This window comes from Taudactylus pleione, unplaced genomic scaffold, assembly GCF_031769625.1.
Source record: "Taudactylus pleione unplaced genomic scaffold, aTauple2 ptg000154l, whole genome shotgun sequence".
Taxonomy (NCBI): domain Eukaryota; kingdom Metazoa; phylum Chordata; class Amphibia; order Anura; family Myobatrachidae; genus Taudactylus; species Taudactylus pleione.
Window position 1 is genome coordinate 18,226,376 of NW_028284556.1, and position 24,297 is coordinate 18,250,672.

At 40.5% G+C, this 24,297-nt stretch overlaps 1 protein-coding gene across 2 annotated transcripts in view; it reads right to left on the reverse strand.

Annotated features, from left to right (window-relative positions):
* STXBP5 (syntaxin binding protein 5) overlaps window positions 1-24,297 on the reverse strand; it is a 468,219-nt gene that overhangs the window by 327,853 nt on the left and 116,069 nt on the right. For both annotated transcript variants that reach the window (XM_088474382.1, XM_088474383.1), the window contains exons 3-4: window positions 17,247-17,328; window positions 8,096-8,196 (exon numbers count right to left, since the gene is read on the reverse strand). In XM_088474382.1, the coding sequence (XP_088330508.1) occupies window positions 8,096-8,196; window positions 17,247-17,328 (183 nt within the window). The remainder of the gene's footprint in view (window positions 1-8,095; window positions 8,197-17,246; window positions 17,329-24,297) is intronic.

Genomic DNA, 24,297 nt, shown 5'->3' on the forward strand with positions numbered 1-24,297 from the left:
AAGACACAAGCCAAGGACTATCCATATTCACTGTCCCATCCCCTCAGTATGCATTCTAATGTGTATCTTTATATCAAGTGATGTGATTTGTTCGTTTAGTTAATCTGCCCAGCAACTGTTACAGTATAAAATGAGTATGTAAACACAATTTGGGGTTCAGTTCTGCATTTCCTTGAACTGCCCTAATGCTGCATAATTTTATTAATATTTAGCAATAAACAATCATTTCTTTTTTGCTCTTTTGGCACTTATTTTGCTTGCCAAGAATATTACTATGACAGGTGTATGGAATATGGAATGTAAGCTCCACTGGAGCAGGGACTGATGTGAATGATCATATATTCTCTATAAAGTGCAGCAGAATATGTTAGCTGTATAATTAATGGTTAATGAATAAACAAATATATATACACACATTATAACAAAGCCCAGTAAGAAAGGGGATATTAGAAGCCAATACAAAGTTCTGTGACCATAAGGAAGTGCTATTTATACAGGTCATGGAACTTCTGATTGGCAGTGAATAATTTAATCATTCCTTGTAGTTCAATCATTTCAATATTATATGAAAAGGCTGGATTCATCAGGATTATATGCTGTGCCACTGTATACTATGTCGGCAAGTGTTATTTTGCATTGCTTTCAAGTGCAAATTTTAACATTTGCTAATTGGATAGCAATGTTTAGTGCAAATTAGCACCTAAATGCAATGTAAATATTTCTTAGTATAGATGTTACCTTTGTCGGTGTTTGCTGCAAACAAGTATACAATCTATTCCCTTGTCTGGTATAGAACGGTAACCCTACAGCAGGGAAAGGGGAGGGAGGATGAATGCAAATTATGCAAATGATATATTTCAAGGCAGAGAGAAATATTCAATTCATATATTTTTTCTTTCTAATTTAGATATTTGGTGAGTGGAAAAAGCTTTGTTTCCATTCATATTCTCTTGGAGAGAAAGTTATTTGTGAGATTCTACAGTAGCTAAGTCATCTGGAGTATCTGGGTATCTGTAAACAAGTTAATGTCAGAACATACAGAGGATATGCGGACTGCAGGCATCAGCGAGTTCCGTGCCCAATGTTTTAAAGTAGCAGTAACAAAGCAAAGCCAGGTTGATTTTGCGGTTTAAATGACTGCTACTTTGTTACTAAAGAAATCTCTATATTCTTCAGTAATGCCCCAATTCCCATGTTTATATGGCCATAAAGGGTTAGTCATCTACATACATGTCTCGTATCTTCACTTCTAAATTTCCACTTTGACACCACTAGTCACGAAGACACGTGTCCTACATAACTCTATAGACCAAAGAGAAGGCTACAATTCTGAAGACCCTTTAGCAAAAAATGGAAAAAAATGAAAACATATATATGTTTTCATGTGTATGTATAGATATTCAGCTGGGTACACATTAGAGGATGTGTACCCATGGCCGGCGACGGGACTCAGCATGCAGCAGGTGCATACACAATGGAGGGAGGGACGTGTCATGCATTTTGCAGCATAACATCACCAGATGCACCCCGTACCAGTCTCCATACTCCAGCATCGCCACCGGATGGCCCACGCCAGAGCGCCCTAACGGGCAAAGATCGCGGACTTACCGGTAAGGAGCCCCTGGTCGTTAAACGTCCCATGTGACGTCACACGGAGGGGGCGTGGTCTGCACCAGGCCCGCAAATAACGTTATATATATATATATATCAAAATGTAATTCTGCAGAAAAAAGGTTCCCCACTCCTGGTTTAAATACTGTTATTTTGTTATCATTTATTATACAGAAACGAAACTTGTAAAAACAAAATCACCTTGGCTGGTAATTCATTTTTTATAATGTTATTTTCTGCTGTTTCAGTTTCACCTGTAATTACATGCTAATTTATTATTCTATGTAAGTAAATGTATTAAATAAACCAGGTTTATTTTGCCTTTTATAAAAGTTGACAAAAATACGTAATATATATTTTTTCTTTATTAGGGATGAAATAATAAATTAAACCCCAAACTATATAGAGAAAGATATACACAAATGCTTATATTTTCTCTTGTATATCCATTTATCCTTACATACTGTATAAAAATTAAATAAACAGGACAATAGACGTCTGTCACAGATCTCTGGAAACAAAACAGTTAACAAATGGACTGGAAAAAAAATCTAATTGTTAACACAAAAAGGCAAGCTTAAGCAACATGTTTTGAATCAGGGGAGAGCTATTAAAAGCATACATCAGCCATCACATAGTACCACTATAAACCTGTAATTACTCTTTGAACAGATATATCCTCCCTTAAAGTGATCAAAGGAGTTAGTGCTACCGGGAATAATGTTCATTCAGTTAGATTCTGGAATAAATATTCAGAAAGAATATCTTATGCAGTTCAAGTTCTGTCTACATTACTTAAATCTAATAAATGCAAAATCCAAAAATGGTTTAGTCTATTCGAGTTTGTAAGCAGAAGTCATCAAAATGTGTTTCGCCAATACAATGCAAAATAATAGTCTTGTCACATTCATAATAAGCATCATATACATCCACATAATCTGAGAGAGCAGCGTTCAAAAGCTTGTGCTGTATGAATTCATCATTCATCATAATTTTGTTACATTTATATTTATTGGAAACATTTTTGGGATATCCTGTCTCATTCAGATTTGTATAGCAAATGTTCTATGAAGCAAGCAAACACAACTTAAAAGCCAACTGTATTGCCAAATCTGCGAGCATTTTAAAACAGCCTATTGCACTCCACTGAATCAATTTCACTATAGAAAACAAATTATATTTATTTTTGGATTATAGCTAATTTATGTTTGTCAAAGATGCTCACCAGAGACAAAAGAATAAATGTAATTTGTTTGTATGTCCTGAGATGGTTGGACCCATTTTAGGGTGTTGTGATTCGGAGGACAGAATCTACTTTGGAGGCAAATGTCAGACACTGTACACTGTACATACTATTGGGTATTGTATCATTAGGGCTCCAGAACATTATTATTATTTTTTTCTAATAAAGTACTTTTTATTCTATTTTTCTCAATTTTAAACATACACCATAACATTACAGAAAAGAAAAAAATAAACATTTAAACATACTTACAGCACAAAATAATCATAAAAAAATATCACAACGGAATGACAGTTATTACATTGTAACATAATATCTCTGAGTCTAGTGTATCAGTTTCCATCAGCTAAACAAAATAATCCCAATAATAATTACCTTTCCAGATTACATAAAAAATAGTAAAACAAAATCTATTGCATCTTTCAATATAAATACTACGAATTGAAAATAAAACACATTAAAACAAAAGCAACAAATGCCACATTATTTTCTTAACAACAAGATAAAAAATATGTTTTTTTTGTTATAAACCAGAAACTAAGTCCACCTTAAAAGTTATAGCCAAGTCCCAGGGGGCGCATTTTTCGACTCTATCCATCTTGTCCAAATACGGTCAAATTTAGAGTCTGCTTTATGGGCAATGTACAAATATCGCTCATGTTCCACAGTAGCATTAACTAAAGAAACCCACTACTGAAATTCTGGCCCATTGGGAGCCATCCATGATTGAGCCAAACATACTTTTGCCAGAGCACACGAACTTCAGTGTAAGTACTGTAGTGGGAATACTGGTGTGAGACATAGCATAGTAATATAAACAGAAATGAGGAAGGACCATACCACCATTCACTCTAGATCTAGTGAGAACATCAAATTTCATTCGGGGCCTCTTACCTGTCCAAATAAGAGAACAGCACATACTATTTTATTTCCGAAATAATGCAGGAATATATACCTGGGACTGTTGTAATCTATAGAGAAATTTGTGTTGTAACACCATTTTTATTAGGTTCATTCTGCCCATATTCATAAGAGGAAGCTTAGTAGAGGAACCAATCTTCTCTCTCAAATAAGAGAACAATGGCATTAGATTCAAATCTACAAAATCTCATATTCAATTAGATATCCAGACCCTCTAATATTTAAATCTAGGAACCCAACAAAGAGGCAAGGGCAACTCAACAACAGGGGGAGCACCCTGCAATGGTAATATAGAAGATTTAACCCAATTAGTGACAAGGCCCGAATAGCCACTAAACTATTGAATTACTTTGAGAACCATGGGCATGGCCTTCCTATAGTCCTTAAGAAACAAAAGCTGAAGTCCCACAATATCAGAATGAGCCCACAGAATACATGCCATTGGTTCTATCACTTTGGTAAAAAGGGCAGGGGATAATGGACAATTCTGTCTCATAACACGAAATAATGAAAATGGAGAGGAAATAAAACCATTAACAGAAATTCTAGCACTGGGTCTATCATATATAAGTTGTACCCATTCAAGGAAAACAGACCCCATCCCAATACAGCGCATGACCTCCCACAGATAGGGTCATTCCACTGAGTCGAAAGCTTTCGCCGCATCTAATGAGACATTAACCGAAGCTGATTCCTGCTCATGAGATGCCTGCAAATGAGTTTAGAGACGTTTATTGAGGTTAATTTACCTGGCATGAGACCCGTCTGATCCAGATGCACTATAGAGGTAATCACCAGATTAAGTCTCAGGGACAAAATGTTTGCAAGAATTTTGGCACCTGTAGGAATCAATGAAATTGGTCTGTAAGCATCAGGGTATCTAGGATCCTTCCCAGGCTTTAGCAAGACAATAATGACAGCCCCCGGCATAGAGGACGGAAACACACCTTCCTCATATAAATCATCACTGAAATAATCTTGGGATAAATGTCCCACAAGTTTTTTATATATTTCAATCGGTATGCCGTCATTACCCAGGGCTTTGCCACCAGGGAAGGATTTGATAGCCGCCTTAATTTCTTCCAGGGTGAATGGAGCATTAAGAAAAGCTTGTGCCTCAGACGACAGTGAAGGAAGCCTAATATTAGCCACATAAAACTGCAGTTCGGCCATGGAACATGACAACCTAGTACTATATATCCTTATAGAAAGTGAGAAAAAAGTCAGCTATATCCGGAGTAGTTGTGACAACAATTCCATCAGGACGCACAAGCTCAGCAACAGTCGCAGATGGACGGTCAGCGTGTACTAAGTGTGCTAGATAATTCCCTGTCCTATCTGCAGTCACATAGTATGTATGTGATTTAAATAATAGACCACGCATATTCCTATCAGATATATGAGCTGTCCACGCAGACTGAGCTGCCATCCACTGGATCCTAGACGTATCCAATTTGTCACAGCCTTTTCCCCTCGAAACCAGCATACAAAAATAATTAGAAATATCACCTGGTGTGGCAACAGAAATAAAAAATTATAAAAAAGGAAGGAAAACAAACAAAAGAAAAACAACAAGAATTCCCAGAACCCCCAACCCTTCCCTTCCCCGCACCCCATATACCACCACCAACATCGGCATACCAATATCCCAAACAAACACAAGTAAAAGAACTAAACTGATATCAGAGAATCTATTGTATATATGCAAGTTCCCACCTCACTCACCCCCTGACTCGTTCCACATCCTGCCTCAGGAGGGATAGGTCGCATCGCACCTTTTCAATTTTATCCGAAAGACGTATCTCACTAACTGCAATTGCCTCCAGTACTTGCTGCAGAGTAACCACAGGTGTGGCCCCAGTACTCGATCCCATTGGGGCACCCGCAACTTCTGGGTTAGAGGATCCACTTTGTAATGGAGGATGTGGAGCCTGAGAGGGAGGCTGGCGTGCAAACTTATCCAGTTCAGGAGGAGGAGGATGGAGCCAATCAGGAACTACAGTATAGTGTTATATAATACAGTATATGAGCAGCACTCAGCCCTATACAGAACCAGCCATGAGTTGTGGCAATATATAATAAAAAGGCAGGGAGGAATAGAGGAGGAAGGGAAGATGGCTGCTGAATACGAGAAGCCACGCCCACTTTAGAATCATTGGTAGGAGAATAGAGCAGATGCAAGGCAGACTATGTGACTATGTGAAGGCAGAACAGCCCCGTATAGATAGACCGGGGTCTCACCTGCACCGCTAGCCTGATCCCAGCGTCCAGACGAGAGGGCTTCAGTCGCGCCCAGGACAGCACACAATCACAGCTCAGTGCAGCAGGGGAACAGGACCAGAACAGAGCATTGGCTCACAGCGGTAGCAGCAGCAGCGACCAGAGACTGGACCGAAACACTGCCACAGGTGCCCTGTACACTTGTGACCTATATAAAGCCGGTCTGCTGGGTCAGGATTTTTAAAAAAGATTTTTTTCGACCAGAGATTCCCAACAAGGTTATTGGGCAGTTGATATAAAGCACAATATATAATATTTAGCTAAAAGGTAATCCCACATGCCACCATTCCTTCCCTCTTGTATGAACGTTCAATTGCTGAGTTATAGGATTGGTAACACATTTCTGATTCATTTAAGTAACATGCATAGTAATAATGATTGCTTTAATGGAATCACAACATTACAATCATCTCTAGGACATACTGTATGGATTTTTGTTTTTAATTGTACTTGCAACCATGAAAGTAGAGATCAGAGAAGGTAACAATGGATATAATAATGAGGATGTAGCCATAAATATTTTATACTGCTATCCATACGCTGCATAGTATATTCTTTGTTAACAGTACCCCAATACATATAAATCTAAAAGTAGGTATTTAAGTACACAATATATCAGGATAGATGAAAACTGTGGTGGAGATGTATCAGTGCTTGGAGAGAGAGAAAGTACCAACCAATAAGCTTCTAGCTGTCATTTTATAGGCTGTGCTTGAAAAATGACAGAAGCTGTTCTGTTGGTACTTTATCTCTCTTCTAGGCTTGATACATCTCCCCCTGTGTCTGATATGCAGACTTTATGGTTAAAGCTTGACACATTGCCAGTACATCAACCTTATCATCGCTACCTTAATTTAGTGTTAGTCTAGCTACAAGCCAAAATAATACACTTTGGTAAACCCACGTAGTGCTATCATGAGACAAATGTAAAACATGCAGAGAGTGAGGACAGGACGTGGGCTATCCCAACTCTCAATCACAGTGTACACAAACATGCAGTACTATTTTCCTTGCATCACAACGATTTGTGAAGGAGCAAATTTCTATCCTTTTTGCCAGATTTGCGCCATCCTGCTGAAGATAAATCTAAAGCTAAAACAGAATGTGGTACAGCAATCAAGCCTAGATCACTAGAAGAGCATGAGAACAAATAGATTCAAGGGTTTTATCAAAATATACAAGGTTGGGTAAAATGGATGCAGTTTTGTGTGTGGGATAATTGGTCAGACCACATCTGAATCATATAGGGTCAGTTAGTGTGGTTGGGAGATAACCCATGAACAGACCTATGTATAGGCAACCAATAATAATCAGATCGTATTTCCACTGAGCGGTCGTTTGGGGGGGCGACTGCAATAATTGTGTATCAATCAATCTGACTTATTCTCATTTACAGCAATTGTGAGGGAATTGTATGCTATGCTGGTTTATAACTTTACATTGCTGCCCTTTTTGCAAACTGATATTTTGACCTTTATCCGTGAGTCAGTCAGACAAACAGTACACTGAACAGTAAATGCATATTTATGTTTAGACATAACTACAGCAACAGGTTTTTGTACTGTATAGTGAAATGGGTTGGGTACGGAATATCGGCGCTCCCGACACTGGCATCCCGGCCAGGTTACAATGCCGACAGACTAAAGGTTAAGTACTCCTAACCTAATCCCTAACCCTAACCCCCCCCTCACCCCACAGCCTAACCCTAACCCTCCCCCTAAAGCCTAATCCTGACCCCCTTATCCTCCCCCTAACCACAGGGATTCCAGCAGTTGGGGTGCCGCGCCAGAATCCCAGCGGTCGGAATTCTAACTGCATCCTAGTAAAATTAAAACATTTGTACTGTTTTTAGTGGGATAAAACATCTTTGGGCCTCTGTACCCCAATGGCAGCTTTTTCTGAGAAAACGTGAACCATATCGATTCATAGAATGAGTCATCAATACAGATTAGAGCCAATATGACCACGAATCCTGTGCATCACACACTTTAAACACCCTATATGATCCAAAAGACAAGCAATATTAACGGTTTCTCTTACCGTTCCCTGGTGAATCTCAGGGAATGCAATATGGCGGGTCTCTTCTGTCTCAGATTCCAAAGGTGTAAAGTGTCATCCGTCAAGGCACTCACAAGCGCTCCCTTTTGATAAGAAAAAAAGCATCAGCTGAATAGAAAATGAATAAGACATAGCTCAGAAATTACAATTAACAATATACCAGCTCACTAATGTTTTTAATCACATGTACTTAAAAATTATAAAGAACTCCGCCATGACAAGGTCCTTCCTCCCAGAAGTGAAGCATCACTGACCTACAGTATATTCCAGATCTATAGAGATGTGGTGTGTAAGACAAATCAACTTTTCAGAGATGCCAGAATGTATCAAGCAAATCTCACAAGGCAACAAAGTTATTCTAAGAAGCAAATAAACTTAAGACACAGCATGTGTTTCGGGGCGATTCAATTATTTTTTGTGTCACGGTAATAAATGGGCGCTCAATGTTGCAATCCAATTGTTTTGGGTGCTCATTATTTTTCACACTCTTCGCGGGTAAGTAGACCGGGTTTAGCCACATAAAACTCGTCCAACGTCTAGGTTACGGCGCCCAAACTCGAGTTTAGGTGCCCAAAACCAGGATTTAGCGCACATTTCTGAATCGCCTTCTCAGGAGGATGTGAGCCGAAATGTCGGCATCGGCGACTGTCCGCGCCCTAACAGAGCAACAACTTAATTGCTCCATAGGGCGCCCAGCACTACCAGCCGCTGGCGAAAACAATTGAACCACCCCCTCTATATCCTAACAATGGACACTCCTCTGGCTACTCCAGTATAAAATAAATTCCTTTTAACCAATAACTGCGTTCCATTGTCTGTAGGAGGCACTGTATCATTTTTCTTGTCAGGTGGCTCACACCTGGCTGGTGTTTCCCTACTTTGTAATGAGCTCCTCACAATTTATTCGATCAATGTAGTTATTTTATATATTACAGTACAATTCATAAACACCATAAAAACAACATTTCATTACAAACACAATACTACAGAAAAAAACAAAAGGTTGTGGAGGGAAGGAAGGGAGGGAGGGGAGGGAGGGCGACTTCAAACTAATGTCAGGAACCAATAGTGTTTCACTGTCAGCTGTGCAAATCCACCAAAGCACAAGACATATTATTTCATGTATAAATTGCAAATTGTGGAATATGTTGTTGCTATTTACAAAATGTTAATAATATAGTGTTATTGTACCTATCTGTCAGACATCCCATATGTTAAATAGAATATAATTACTTAATTGTCATTTCTTTGGAGGTTCAATTTTTTTTTTTGCCAATAAAGCTTTTTCTTTTCATTTTAAAGTAGACCTGTCAAAATTACATAGCTACACTTTAATATAAACCAAAAAAACAATTATGTTTCACTTAGTTTATTGACATACAGTGCATCCGTAAAGTATTCACAGCCCTTCACTTTTTCCACATTTTGTTATGTTACAGCCTTATTCCATAATGGAATAAATTCATTTTTTGTCCTCACATTTCTACACACAATACCCCATAATGACAACGTGTAAAAAGATTTTTTGAGATTTTTGCAAATTTAATTAAAAAAAAAACAACTAAGAAATCACATGTACATAAATATTCACAGCCTTTGCTCAGTACTTTGTTGATGCACCTTTGGCAGCAATTACAGCCTCAAGTCTTTTTGAATATGATGCCACAAGCTTGGCACACCTATCTTTGGGCAGTTTCGCCCATTCCTCTTTGCAGCACCTCTCAAGCTCCATCAGGTTGGATGGGAAGCATCAGTGCACAGCTATTTTCAGATCTCTCCAGAGATGTTCAATCGGATTCAAGTCTGGGTTCTGACTGGGCCACTCAAGGACATTCACAGAGTTGTCCTGAAGCCACTCCTTTGATAACTTGGCTGTGTGCTTAGGGTTGTTGTCCTGCTGATAGATGAACCGTCGCCCCAGTCTGAGGTCAAGAGCGCTCTGGAGCAGGTTTTCATCCAGGATGTCTCTGTACATTGTTGCATTAATCTTTCCCTCTATCCTGTCTAGTCTCCCAGTTCCTGCTACTGAAAAACTTCCCCACAGCATGATGCTGCCACCACCATGCTTCACTGTAGGGATGGTATTGGCCTAGCAATGAGCATTTGCAAAAATCTAAAAAAAAACTTTTTACACGTTGTCATTATGGGGTATTGTGTGTAGAATTTTGAGGACAAAAATGAATTTATTCCATTTTGGAATAAGGCTGTAACATAACAAAATGTAGAAGAAGTGAAGCGTTGTGAATACTTTCCGGATGCACTGTACATGTACAGGTTGAGTCTCCCATATCCAAATATTCCGAAATACAGAATTTTTTTGGCATTACTGAGAAAATGAAACCGTTGATTTTTGATGGTTCAATGTACACAAACTTTGTCTAAGGCACAAATTATTAAAAAATATTGTATAAAATTACCTATAGGCTGTGTGTATAAGGTGTATATGAAACATAAATGAATTTCATTTCTGTACACAAACTTTGTTTGAGCCACAAAATTATTGAAAATATAGTATAGAATTACCTGCAGGCTGTGTGTATAAGGTGTATATAACACATAAATACATTCTGTGCGTATATTTGGGTCCCATTCCCAAGATATTTCATTATGATATGCAAATATTCCAAAATACGGAATATTCCGTTATCCAAAATACCCCCCAACCCAAGCATTTTGGATATGGGAGACTCAACCTGTATTGTTCCTCTTTATTGTTTCTTCCACTCAACAGCTACAGTTCAAGTGATGGGAGTGAATAAGATCTGAGACATACACGGAAGGAGGTGGTGAGTGAGTACTATGTATAGCCCACAAGCAGTACAAAGTTAATTTTGTATTATGCATAAAACCTCTTTTCTTTTTTTTACTTTTTTTTTTAGTAAAAAGGTAAAATCAACTTGAAAAGCAGAACAGAATTTCAAGTAAAAACAACAGGTAATTATTGTGCATAAGTGATTTCTTGCAGTTGACATTTTAATCTTCTCCATTATCTCCAACAAGTCCCCCAACAGACCACCCTTAGCCGCAGCTGTATTAATTATCTCAGTTCGAATCCCCCTCCATCCCTCCTGTCCCAAACAGCTGTCATAAATGCTGCTCAATATTCACTCCTCTCCTAAAGTGCCACCCTTGCTGCCTCCTCCAGTCCCTAAATGGTTGCTGCTGCAGCTGCTGCCACAGGGATAATGCTCCCTCATCATCTCCTGTGGTCACATATGTCATTGGAAGACTGAGCAGGATGTCAGCAAGTGTAAGGAGGGGGAGACAAGTCCTCTGACACAGCAGCTGAGGACATTAATAAAGGCGAGTAGCCCATGGTTGGAGGTGTTTCCGTTTTCTGCGCTTCACCAACCACGAGAAGTGGTTAGTGATGAAGATTTGTGACAAACTGCACAATTACTCTACTATTACTATTTACATCTCTAAATTTCATAGTCACCACAATATCTGTTGTGGCATTACTAAAGGTCGATTTTAATCGATTTAAAATCTATTAAAATCAATCACCATCGATGGTGTGTTTCTGGGTCTAAATCATACAGTTACTAACAGACAATTTTTTTTTAAAGTATTAGTAAATATGTGATTTAGCCTCAGAAACACAACATCAATGTTGATCGATTTTCATTGATTAAAATCGACCTTTAGTAAATATACCCCAAAGTGTCAAGTGTCTTACAGATGGCTGGTGTTTCCCTACTTTGTAATGAGCTCCTTTCAAGAACCGTCATTCAATGTATTGAATCAATTTAGTTCCAGCACTATTTATAGATACCATAAAGACAATATTTTACTAGAAGTACAAACACAAAACTAAAAAAGAAAAAAATTAAAAAATAAAGGAAACGGGAAGGGGAACAATATCCCAACCGCTTGGATTCTGGCACTCAGAATGTCGGCCCCGGAATCCTGACACTTGTCAGAATCGTTAGGGGTAGGCACTAGGTGGAGGGTTAGGTTTAGGGTCCGGGGAATGGGAGGTTAAGGTTTAGGACGTTAGGGTCAAGCACCGGGGAGGGAGGGTTAGGGTAGAGAGAGGGGGAGGGCTAGAATACTGACCAACAAGTGCCGATATTCTAAACCTGTCGAGATGCCAGCATCAGGATTCTGAACGCTGAGATCCTGAGCACTGGCATCCCATTCCCACCCCAAAGGAAAGACGATACTGTTCTTTCTCTTTCAAAAAAAAAAATTTTCAGGTTCAAGGAGAGATGTAGCAAGCCTTGGAATAGTGTGGAATAGTTGTCCACACTACCTAACTGTCATTTCAAAGACTGTGCTAGATCAAGGACAGTATGGGCGGCGATTTAATTGTTTTATTGGGCACCTTAACCAATGGGCACCCAATGGAGCAAGTCAATTGTTGCTCCTTTCGGGTACCAATAGCCGTGGGTAGACACATTTCTGCTCGCAGCCTCCTGAGGTGGTGCACAGAAATGTGCAAGAAGTCTGCCCTTTGGTCGCCCAAAGCAGTACTTTGGTGTGACACAGGCGCCCGAACGGAGCAACAATTGAATTGCTCTGCCAGGCGCCCATTACTTAAGGAGCCTGATAAAATAATTGAATTGCTCCCTTAGAAGCCAATTAGCTGCTTTGGCCAACTTCTCTACTTTATCTCTTTCCAAACCTTGAAACATCTCTCCTTAGTACCATTTATTTGTTGAAATTCTGAGTCTTATATGAAAACAAATACATTTAACGAGTGGTTGCATACATATAACTGTATAAACAAGGACTCTGTTTTTTAGTTTACCCTAATAAAAAGCCAGTTATTGCTCTACCAAGCATGGCTGCCCATAGGGGTGGGGACACATGCATGAGGACCCACCAGCACCACCACTCTGACTGGCATCTATATAAAGTGCAGCCCATGTGGCTCATAATGCACTGAGGCCCCAGCCAGTGTTTAGACATTACACAGTCACAGAGGGAGGAGGTGGGTCAGTGGTACCAGGATTGGCAGTTGCTTCATGTGTGAGCCTTGGATGGATGGGGTCAGTAACAGTGATCAAAGCTCATCAGCATACCTTCCAACTTTTGGCAGGACAGTCCTGCTATTCTGAGACTGTTCCACTGTCCCACCCGCAAGCCGCAGTGTCCCATGTTGGGGGAAAGTTAGGGGAGATCTCCCTGACCGCTGCTCTGCATATCTTTGCAGAGCAGAGCAGCGGGTGAATAGATGCCGTGAGCATGCACACAGCATATTTTTACTGTGAGGGGAAAGCCTGGGGGCAGCCCAACATCTCCTAGAGTGCTGGCTCGCCCCTTGAGTGATACAAACAGGGGCGTGCTGTGAGGCCATACTCCCTCTCCCGATAGGTCACGCCCCCTTTTCTGCACTGACATCTTCAGAAAGATGGTGCCGTGCAGTAAAAGAAAATACCCTGGCACTGTGCCAAAGCTTTTGCTATTTTCTGGGTATATGTTGGAGGGGGGTTGTACTTGCATGCACCAGGTTGGATGTGGAGGTGTGGCGGGAAGCACAAAAGGCCCCCTCGGGCATTAATACTCCTCTGGTGCAGACCCTCTGCCTGACAAAGGTGCGAGTACCCAGGAATGTGTGTAAAGTTCACATAGGCTTGTCGCTACTGGGTTTATATAGAGAAGTTACATTTTTTAAACTCTCCTAAGAGATGGGTCTGTGAAAAAAAAAATTGTCATATTTCCACCTCAACATTTTGAAATGTTCTATTAGCGTTTCCATAAAGTTTACATCAAATGTACCCTATTACCTCTGACCTTTGCTGTAGACAATGTGGTCAAATCGAAGGTTTTTTATTTCCTTTTACTCTGTATTTTTATTTTTTGTTCCTTTGTCTTCACTTCCGCCCCTCACAGCCACCTGGACTTTTGAGGATTAATTAAATTATATGCAGTTGCGCATTCTGATCCTCTAATTATTCTACTTCTTTTCTTCTTCCCTCTTAGTTTGCCTCCATAAAGAGTCCTAACTTTTTCCCACTCTCTACCCAATCTTTTCTCTATTTATTTTTCTTCTTGTGATAATTTTGTTGCTGAAAACCTCTCCCATATTATGTTTTATAATTTCGCATTGATACTGTTTCTGTGCTGGATGTTTAAAATCACCTTTGACACTTAAGGCCCCCATACATCAGAGATGAATTGCAGCAATCATGCAATTTGCAATCGATTGTGTATAAAAATCTGTGATGTATGGGCTTCACAGATCGCAGATTGCAACCAAAAAGTGATTGGAATTGTTTAATCAGATTGTCCAACATGTTGGATTTCACAGATCGATTGGGACCGTAGATTGCTAATGTATGGACATGATCAGCAGATTTGCAGACCGTTTCTTACAAAATGATGGGCCTTTCAAGATTGCCAGATCTGTGTTTGCTGCAATCGATCTGCAAATCACTGAAATAGATCTGCAGTGTATGGGCGCAGATTGCTCGATTGGGAAATCCTAAGATCGGGCAATAAATCTTCAAATTGTTCAATTGTGGTTTTCAGATTGCTGATGTATGGGGGCCTTTAGGGGTATATTTACTAAAGTGAGAGTTTTTAGAAGTGGAGATGATGCCCATAGCAACTAATCACATTCTAGCTATTATCTTCTAGATAGAAGGTGCTATTTAAATGTAATGTAGAATCTGATTGGTTTACCATGGGCAACATCTCCATTTCTAAAAACGCTCACTTTAGTAAATACACCCCTTACTTTCTTATTATGATTAATCCTCTACCATTTAAGTATGTTTTTTTCTGATCTTTTCAATAAAAAATGTAAGACTAAAAAAACACATTTGCTTTAGGTTGTGTTGCTAAAATCATGTATTGTAAACTTATACATAAATTAAATTAAGTATAGGGCTCTATACTGTATTCTGCATGAGTGTTATAATGAATTTACAGCTCTAAAAATTAAGAATAGTTATTCTCACCCCAATATGTTTAACTAAAGTAACTTGCCCCTCACTACAATCTGCTGGACTAATTACTTTAAATTACAGGTCTTTGTCCTCTTCTGTTTGGAAGATCTGCCCCATCAATACTGTTACTGATCTGATTTTCACTGTGCTCCCTGTATTGTTTTTACCTTTTATTCCGTAAGTCAAGAGTTCTCCTTATGGGCACTCACTATATTCACCCCAGAGCCAGGCCATCACTGGGCATAGGGCCTAGTGGAAACTGCGTACAGAGCAAGGGGGGTACTCTATGATGTTGCAGGGGATCTACTGAATTACAACATCTCACATCTGACTCACCGCAGCTTTCAGGTCATGAGCATCTTCAAATGACGCCATGCAGCCGCAATGCTGTCACAGTGTGCAGAGGAGCTAGTGGGAGTGACCAGAACTCCATGGCTTCCCCTAATTCAGTTCACCCTACAGAACGTTTAAGTGGCTTTTTTTTTTTTTTTTTTAAATTGGGGGGGGGGGGGGGGCAAGGAGGGAATCATACAAGTTGTTTTGATTTATAAAGTATAAAGTATGGTGTGCGGAAAGTAAACCTAATTGTGAATCATTTAATGACCACATTTTTCATGGAGTATCATGTACAATTATGTTGTTAGATATTCCATTTTTCAAACTCATTTCTGAAGGAGAAGGTACAGGACAAAAATATATCCCTGCTTTCTAGTGTCTATCACTGCTCGCATAGGGAGGTGACAGAGAGAGAGAGGAAAAAAAGATGACAATAACAAAAAGCGGAAAATGATGATGGAAGATGAGATTCATTGGTAATTTTAGAGTCTACTCTGGCACCCTCTCTTCTCCCCTATGATCCTTTCCTTTTTCCTCTGTCTACCTAAACCCCTTTCTCCTGGCATCCTGTTTCTTAATACCCTATACAAGTGGTTCACAAAACAAATGACTTGGGCTGGCATCTTCGTAGGTCAGGCCATGTGCTGCCTGTTAGCCTAATACCCCATGCACACTGTAATGCCAGGACGCACCCGGGATTTTGTACACGGGTCCATACCCGGCTGAGACCCTTTCAGACTGGCGACCCGACCCGGCTTATTGCCAGATCGATGATGTCACCAAAGGCTGACTCTTCCTATGCTGTGAACAGGTCCCGGGTCGCATCGTCCTGGGTTACGCATTCACACCGCACGCCGGGTTGAACCCATGTTCAACCCTGCTCATTACCCGGGGTAAAATGCTGGGTCGCTCGACCCGGGTTTTTTCAACTAGGCCCTTTCACACTGCACAATAACTCGGTCACTGCGCATTCACGTGAAATAACCCGAGTTATTGTTGACAGTGTGAAAGGGGTATTAGAGAGGCAGCACATGGCCATTTACACAATACTGGAGGCTGATGATCATAAGCCACATGGACAAACAGTAGGGCAATGTGTACAGCACCAACTAATTAAAACTAAAGATGGCAGAATAGCACAATTTTTTTTATTTTAATAATTTCTGTTGAGATTTTTTCAATAAAAAACTTTTTGGGGGAAGATTAAATTAAATTAAGTTCTGTCCAATAGCAGGTTATTACAGTAGGAAAACCCACTCGCAAGGGTGGCGCGAAAAAGTTGCTTAGGGCCTAAGGGTGCCAAAAACCAAGAAAGTTTGGGAACCACTGCCCTATACTGTCCCCGGTTTTCTACCCTTGCCCCTAGTTTCCTTTCCTCTCTTTCCCTGTTCTCCGTCTTCTCTCCCATTGGGGCAGGACCTTCGAAAAAGTGGAGAAAATTACAAGTGGAGAAGTTACTCCTAGCAACCAATCAGCTTCTACATATTTTATAGCATATACTTAATAAATTCTAGGTAGAAGCGTTGCTGTGGACAACTGCTCCATTTTCCAACCTATCCACTATTGAGAAGATTTATACATTCCCTCTTCGTTCTCTCTTCTCTTTCAGCTTATTCCTTTTCCTCTCTCTCTTAGCAGTATGTCTCGAACTTATTCCCTGGTATTATTATTATACCTCTTGTGTCCCTAAAAACAAGCTATACACCAAATTTATATGATTTTTTATTGCCAATTCATTTCATGAACACCATAGAAGACCCTCCCCCCCAGCATTAATAAACACAGAATTCCCAACATATACCTGTATAACACTGAACAGAAGATGATAACAAAAGGAAACTAGACTGAAGAGACTTATAAACCAGTGATGTCAAAGGAGAGATTAAAGTGATTCCACTAACCTCATTAATCAGGAACTGAAGCTGGATTACTGTAGAATCACTGTCATGCTGGCAATAGCACTCAACTCCTGGCCGACCGAACCTGACATTAATTATGTTAAGGAAGAAGTGCTTTGGTATAAGAAAAAAAAAGTATTTAAAAATGACAAAGGGAAGAACATAACAAGCTGCGTAAATGCCAGGTTTCAGGATTTCCTTTCATCAAAGTTATGTTTAGGCTGCCATGAATATACTGATTCCTGAGCCAGAAAACTTAACTTTAATTATAATGAGCGTTAAATAAAAATAAGTCCACAATCAAACCATTCCCCCATAAACTGGCAACTGCAGTAACCTGTGCTAAATTAAGTAACTAATGCAAAAACAACAAAAACACTTTTACAATCAATATTTAAATACATCTAAGTTCAGTAAAGTTGTGGAGAAAACAGAAACAGATCAAGTGAAACTAGGCCATAATGAAAGATATGCAGTAATGTACAGTCAAAAAGTAGCACCTCCAGCAGAACGCTGATAAATGAGCTATGCATGTACAGTACAGTCTATGGCCAAATAATAGCTCAAAGTCACCACCACAGTATATATTTCCCGCTTTATTGGTTCCTCTTTTTTTGTTGAGTTGGTTTCATAACAATAATCTTATTAAAGTCTAAGGGGTCTATTTACTAAGCAGTGTTAGGAGACAGAGTGAAAAGTGATAAGGTGCCAGCCAATCAGCTCCTAACTGCCATGTCACAGGCTTTGTTTGTAAAATGGCAGTTAGGAGCTGATTGGCTGGTACCTTATCACCGTTCACTTTAACTCCTAACACAGCTTAGTAAATAGACCCCATAACATGTTAACTGGAGTTAAAAAAAAAAAAAAATTATCCTAATATAAGTTATATCCAGACCTGTATATACAACATTTTCACACCTTTGCGTTACCAAATATAAATTCTGTACTAATCGGAACATTGGTCGTAATATGCATCAACACTAAATCTAGAGAGCACCATAACAGAGTATAACACAAAACTTTTGCATGTACAAAAATGTTTTTGTATAAAATGCACTAAAATAAAGCAAATAAATACACTTTATTATTATTATTATTGTTATTATATCAGTAAGTATTAGCATTGGCGAGGGTTTGCATTGCCAGAACTTGGTTGGCCTCTAGTGGGCCAACTATTGAACACTGGATTGCACATAAATAAATGGAATTGTGAGAAATAAGAATTATTTTTGGTAGTAGACGAAGCAGTTGTGCCACATCTATGAGAGTTGTCTTTTTGTTTCTTTTGCCAAGTTCCAGGATGCCGCTTAGAAAAACTAGGGTTTCTATACTTGTAATAGGAGAAACACTGATGGTGCTTAGATATTCAAATGTGTTCTGTAGTGTGGATTCTCAACAGGATTGTAGAAGTTTTGCCTTCAGTAAATTTGTGGCATGCAATTCTGAACGTAGAATGCCGCAAAAACGCTTACAAAACAAAGCCACCGCTTAGTAAATATGCTCCTTAACACAGTTGTTAATTTTTTGGATCCTGCAATGTTGGGGCCCTGTTTGGAAAAAGGAATAGGTGCATGAAACATGGAAACCCTCAACCAACTCTGGTGTTAAATCAATAGCACTCACGTTTCATAATTAGGCCTACATACTTGCCCCAACATTACATTAATACCATTCACCTTTAATAAATAGACCAATATCCTTCCCAACCAGTTGCACAATGAAATGAATAGTGTATGTGTAAGCAAAAACAGACAACTGCCTAATAGGTGCATTATTTACTGAAATAAAGTACCAATTGCATGTGTAACTAAAGTGCAAACAATTCAAGCGAATCTGTTTTGTCAGTTTTAATGGTCCTAGTTATTCTCCAAAACTATTTCCTGAAGTTCTCCAGACAAAAGATAGAAATATTACATGCCACGGATTCTCCAATTCCCAACTGCACAGCAGGGTGTGTTTAAATTTTAAAATAAAAAGCAGAAAATAGTATAATACTCCTACTGTTAAAAAAAAGAAAAGTAAAAAAAAAAGTGTGCTGCTAGATTAGAACCAATTTTGTGTGTGTGTGCGCGCATTGATCGCAGCATACACACTATAGCGCATTTTTACATGCTACAGGAAGTTGGGCACCTGGTTTTTAAAACTGAGCGGAGGATGCGCTGTGTGTCCTGTGTGCAGCGCCGCAGCAGCCAATCACCGCTGGTGGCGTCTTCTCAACCAATAGCTGCTGGCGGATTCTCCTCACTACAGTTCCCAGAATCACCCTGGTACTTGCGGCTTCTTCTCCCTCTGTGCCTGCCTTCTGCAGCTGCCGCTCCTCGCTCACTCAAACAGACTTGGTCACTCTCCCTGTGCTCCCGGCTCACTCAGCCACACTCTGGTCCCACTCCCTCACACTCTGCTCCCACCTCAGCCGCAGCCACTCTCCACTGCCTCAGCCGCCGCTCTGTGGTGATGTCGGACCCGGGCTGGGGAGCTGTTGGCCACGGTGCGGAACATTACGGACCCGTCAGTGCTGCAGAAACACATCCGGAAGCTGGTGCCACTGCTGCTCAGGTGCACACGGTGCTGGTGGAGAGGAGCACCCTAAAAGGTGAGGGCCCCTGTCCCTGCTGTGAAAGGCTGGCTCTGTGGCCCAGGGCCGTAACTAGGGTAGCATGACCTGTGCCGTGGCAAAGGCACCGCAGGGCAGGGGGAGCAATTAGGGCCTGTCAATGTTCTATTTATTATCATTCTCACTTGTAGCTTCCTCTTCTTTTATCCCCAGCAGCTCCTGGCCTCCCCTATCTCTTCCCTGGCCCTTTCTCATGAGGCCATGGCCCTTTTTCGGGTGCATTTCTTATGTCCCTATTTGAAAAATAATGGGACGGGGGCACCAATGCTCTCTTTGGCACAGGGCACCAAAAAGTCTAGTTACGGCTTTGCTGTGGCCCATCACTGGTCGGCTGTGTGGCCCCTTCCCCTGGTATTACTGACCAGCTGTGCGGCCCCCCCAATCTTGACTGTGTATCTGTGCATTCCTTCACTATCCCCGACTGTGTAGCTCTGTGTATTTCCCATTTACCCTGACTTAACTGTGTTCACCCATCCGCACTGCCTGTCTCTAACCTCCTACTTACCCCAAATACTGCTCCACCTATCTACCCTTGCCCCCTCCCACCACCCAACACTGCCTGTCCTTAACCTCCTCCTTGCCCGCAGTACTGCTCCAGCTGCTATCTACTCTTACCCTCTCCCTACCCTTACTACTGCCTGCCCCTAACATCTTCCTTGCCCCAGTACTGCCCCAGCTACTATCCCCTAGCCCCCTCCTTGACCCCAGCACTGTCGCAACTACTGCTGCACCGACCCCATCCTGCCCCCAGCTCTGCCAGCCCTATCTCCCCTCTAGGCCCAGCTCTACCCCAACTTCTCCTTGCCTTTACCCCTAGCTCTACCCCAACTGTTGCTTGACCTTAACCCCTTCTACCCCAACTGCTAACTGCCACCAGCGCTGTCCCAACTGCTGCCTGCCCTCACCCCATAATATGTAATGGGGCCCAAAAGCAGTTGGTTAGGACCCCAATTTTTTTAAGTAAGGGGTCCCTGGGTCCCACTTTTTTTTTTTTGTGCTCAGCGCAATCACTGGTGTGTGTGTGTGTTAGTGTCACTCGGACTTGTCAAGGTAAAAAGCACAAACAAAGTGTATTACCGATATATTGCCAAAAAATTCACTTGCATCAATGCTTTATAATTATATATATATAGTTGTCATGGAAGTCAAAACACAAAGTCATCTCATACATGTTACTTGTTTCTAATATTAGTATCAGCAGCCATAATATTATGAGTATGACTCAAGGACAGACCAGCACAACATTTTTTCTGTGCTCCAGCCATCAGATATAAGCTGCTCTGACTTGTTTATCACGTATTCACCTTTTCATTCATTCTTGTGAAGTCTAATAGACTGCAAATGTTTCTTTATTTTAGGGGATGGGAATGGCATTTCTTTCTTTACTTTTTTTTTGAATCATTAAAGATATATCATAATTATCTTTACACCAAGGCTCTGTAGTGACAAAAGATACGCTTCATAAGTCGAATGTGTGCTTATCCCTACAGTACTTTACTTGTTCTATCACACCTATCTGTCTCACATTAAGGAGAGGATTGCAAGCAAAAGTAAATGTTAAAGGAAGTTGAATTTTGCTGTGCATGCGTAGCGTAGCACAATTTTGATGACGGTAGTTGGACGTACGTCCAACTCTATAAACAGGCCCAATGTTGAGAAACAATATGTGCACAATGGTGACTTTGACCCAGCTGCGTTTCACACTGTTTCTGCCTTTCAATTGGAAGTCCAAATCAAACGGGGGATTTGGAAGATCCTAGAGAGAGTCACTGTCACTGATACTTCTCTCAGCTTTGAGCAAAGTACTGCAAATCCTATTTTCCCCTGTCCCTGATCATCACGGATTTTGTGAAACACATTGTGTATGCTCTTGTGAGTTTCTTCAGACGTAAGCTTGTCAGAATGCATCAAATTGGCCACTATATGCATACACTTGATGAAACCTATAAACATTGGCCTCTGCGTATTTACACACGAGAATTACTGCAATTACTGACCCAACTGATTATCCAGGTTTTCAAAAGAAACCAACACTATGACATCACACAGTATAAAAAATGTTCCACACAAGATCATCATCACAAAGCGTTAAGGCAAAATACACCCGGACATCAGGACCACCAAGGAATTAAACATTCCTTTTGTGCATACTAAAACTAATTAATAGTTATTGTTTAACTGGAATAATCCATACTCCTGTGTTTTACTACCAAAACAAGAACAATAAACCATTCTTACAATTGGGAATGTGATTACCCTTCAAGTCAGAAGCTGAGCTATAATAGAAATGTAGGCTTTTACAAAACGTAATTCTGTTGCAAGCTGTATACAAAAGATTACACTCGTTTCCATGGTGACTGATTGCTTTCCTAACTGCTCTGAAGGTAGGATGTCACTTGTGCTTTAAGAGAAGGGCGCACATTCCATTTATTCATACAGTTTGCTTTCCCCAGTCATAATAAAGTGGGTGACCCAGGATACATGCTTTGTCAGTGATGACAAATCTTACTCTTGTCCTTTCCAGGGAACGCTCCACTGGCTAGAGGACTACCTCAAGGTCAGCATAATGTGCCAGCAAGCACTGCTATAGTCTAGAAAAATAGACGCATGAGAATTGCCGCCATCAACAATTAGCAATTCCAAGTCCCTTCTCTGCTTGTGTTTAGTATGTTATGTAATTTATATTTATGCATTTGAACAATATTGAGTAATTTTAGGAACAATTTACATCCACACGCAGGCACTCCAGAAAATAAAGTATTTTATACAGTTATAAATGTATGTGCAATATACTGTTTCATAAGCAAACAAACACGGACGGCTAGGTAAAAGGTCTCCTGAGTCATCAAAAAGCCTCATATTTTGTGAGTGGTATACAACATTATTTGCATACTTTCCTGAGAATGCTGGTGATCTGGTACTTGGTATAAACAACAAATCCCAAGTCAGAAACACACATTGCCAGAAGTCTTTGGAATTATGTTTTCCTCCTTTCCACAAGCTGATGTGGAAAGGATTATTACATGTATCTTGAGCAACATCAATGACCTACTTAAGCAACTATGCAGGTGTACTTTAAGTACTCTTATACACTAGTATAATTACTGATTTTCATTACATTCTGCAATTAGAGAATGACTATTTGCAATACACCTGGATTGTCATTACAAATTATTACTACATATCTTGCTTTACTGTTCCAATTTTGGGGCTGATTTGGTAGTTGGAAGCAGGGCTGCCATCAGAAAGTGTGGGTCCCAGCGCAGAGAGGTCCAACTAGCCCTGGTGCCCAGAGCAAGCACATGCTATGATGCCCATTGCCACGATGATGGCGTATATGGCTGGAAGTAAAGCAAATAAAAAAAAAATTGAGCTACTTTTCATCTTCAATCATGATGCACTGCAGATAGGGCAGTTTTAAAATGTGCAGCGATATTTAGTCGGGATGGGCCTGTTGTAGCTGAACTCTAAATAGTGTAAAACTAAAGATGGACAGTACTTGGGTACTGAATATAGCCATTATGTACCTTGCATGAAAAAACTAAATTGCACACATTGCATTGCATCATGGCTTATCCAAGTGCCAAGTTGATCAAATTATTAAATTTTTTTATTATTTTTTTCCAAAATTGTTCTTTACCTGTTAATATATGTAAGCATGTTACATAATATCCACCTCTGTACACAACTTAAACTGGGTACACACCAGGCTGAGCAGCTGACATATCTAACAATTGGTAAGTGGATACACATTTACAATCAGTCGGCCGATGTTTCTGGGCTGACATCACAACTGGGCGGGCATTTCAACACTTTGTTTTATTTATGAGTAAAGAATGTGTAGAACATCAAATAGAACGTCTGAAAAATTAATAATACATATAAGCTTATGTATGACAATACATATCACAATAAAAAATAATAGTAATATGGGTCAAAGTCATACACATAGTGACACGCATCTAAAAGATTCTGGGCCTGATTCAGACGCGCTCGCAAGCGGGTCGATGTTGGCCAAGTGCGCATGGACACGATGGAGGCAGCTCCGTCGTGCGCATGCGCGAGTCCCGAATAACGACGGCCAAGCCGTCGTTAAGGATCTTGCGCCAAAGGGGGCGTGCTGTTGATGGTGATTGACAGCACGCCCCCTTTGGTGGGCGTGCCGGGGGCGTAGCTGCCCAGACGGAGGCGTTCCAATGGGAACCCCTACCGTCTGGGGCCGGCGCCACTGACATCAATAGTGATGTCAAAAGCATCACTAGTGATGTCAGAGCCAAAAGCACTCCAGGGCTTGCTGCAACGAGACCCTACCACAAGGGTCTCGTCGCAAGTCCGATGGTCGCGATGGTCTTGACCATCGCGACCATCATTTTGGCCGACTCGCTACAGTTGTGGGTGGTCACCCACAGCTATGCGAGCGGCCAGGAGGCCGCTCTTAAA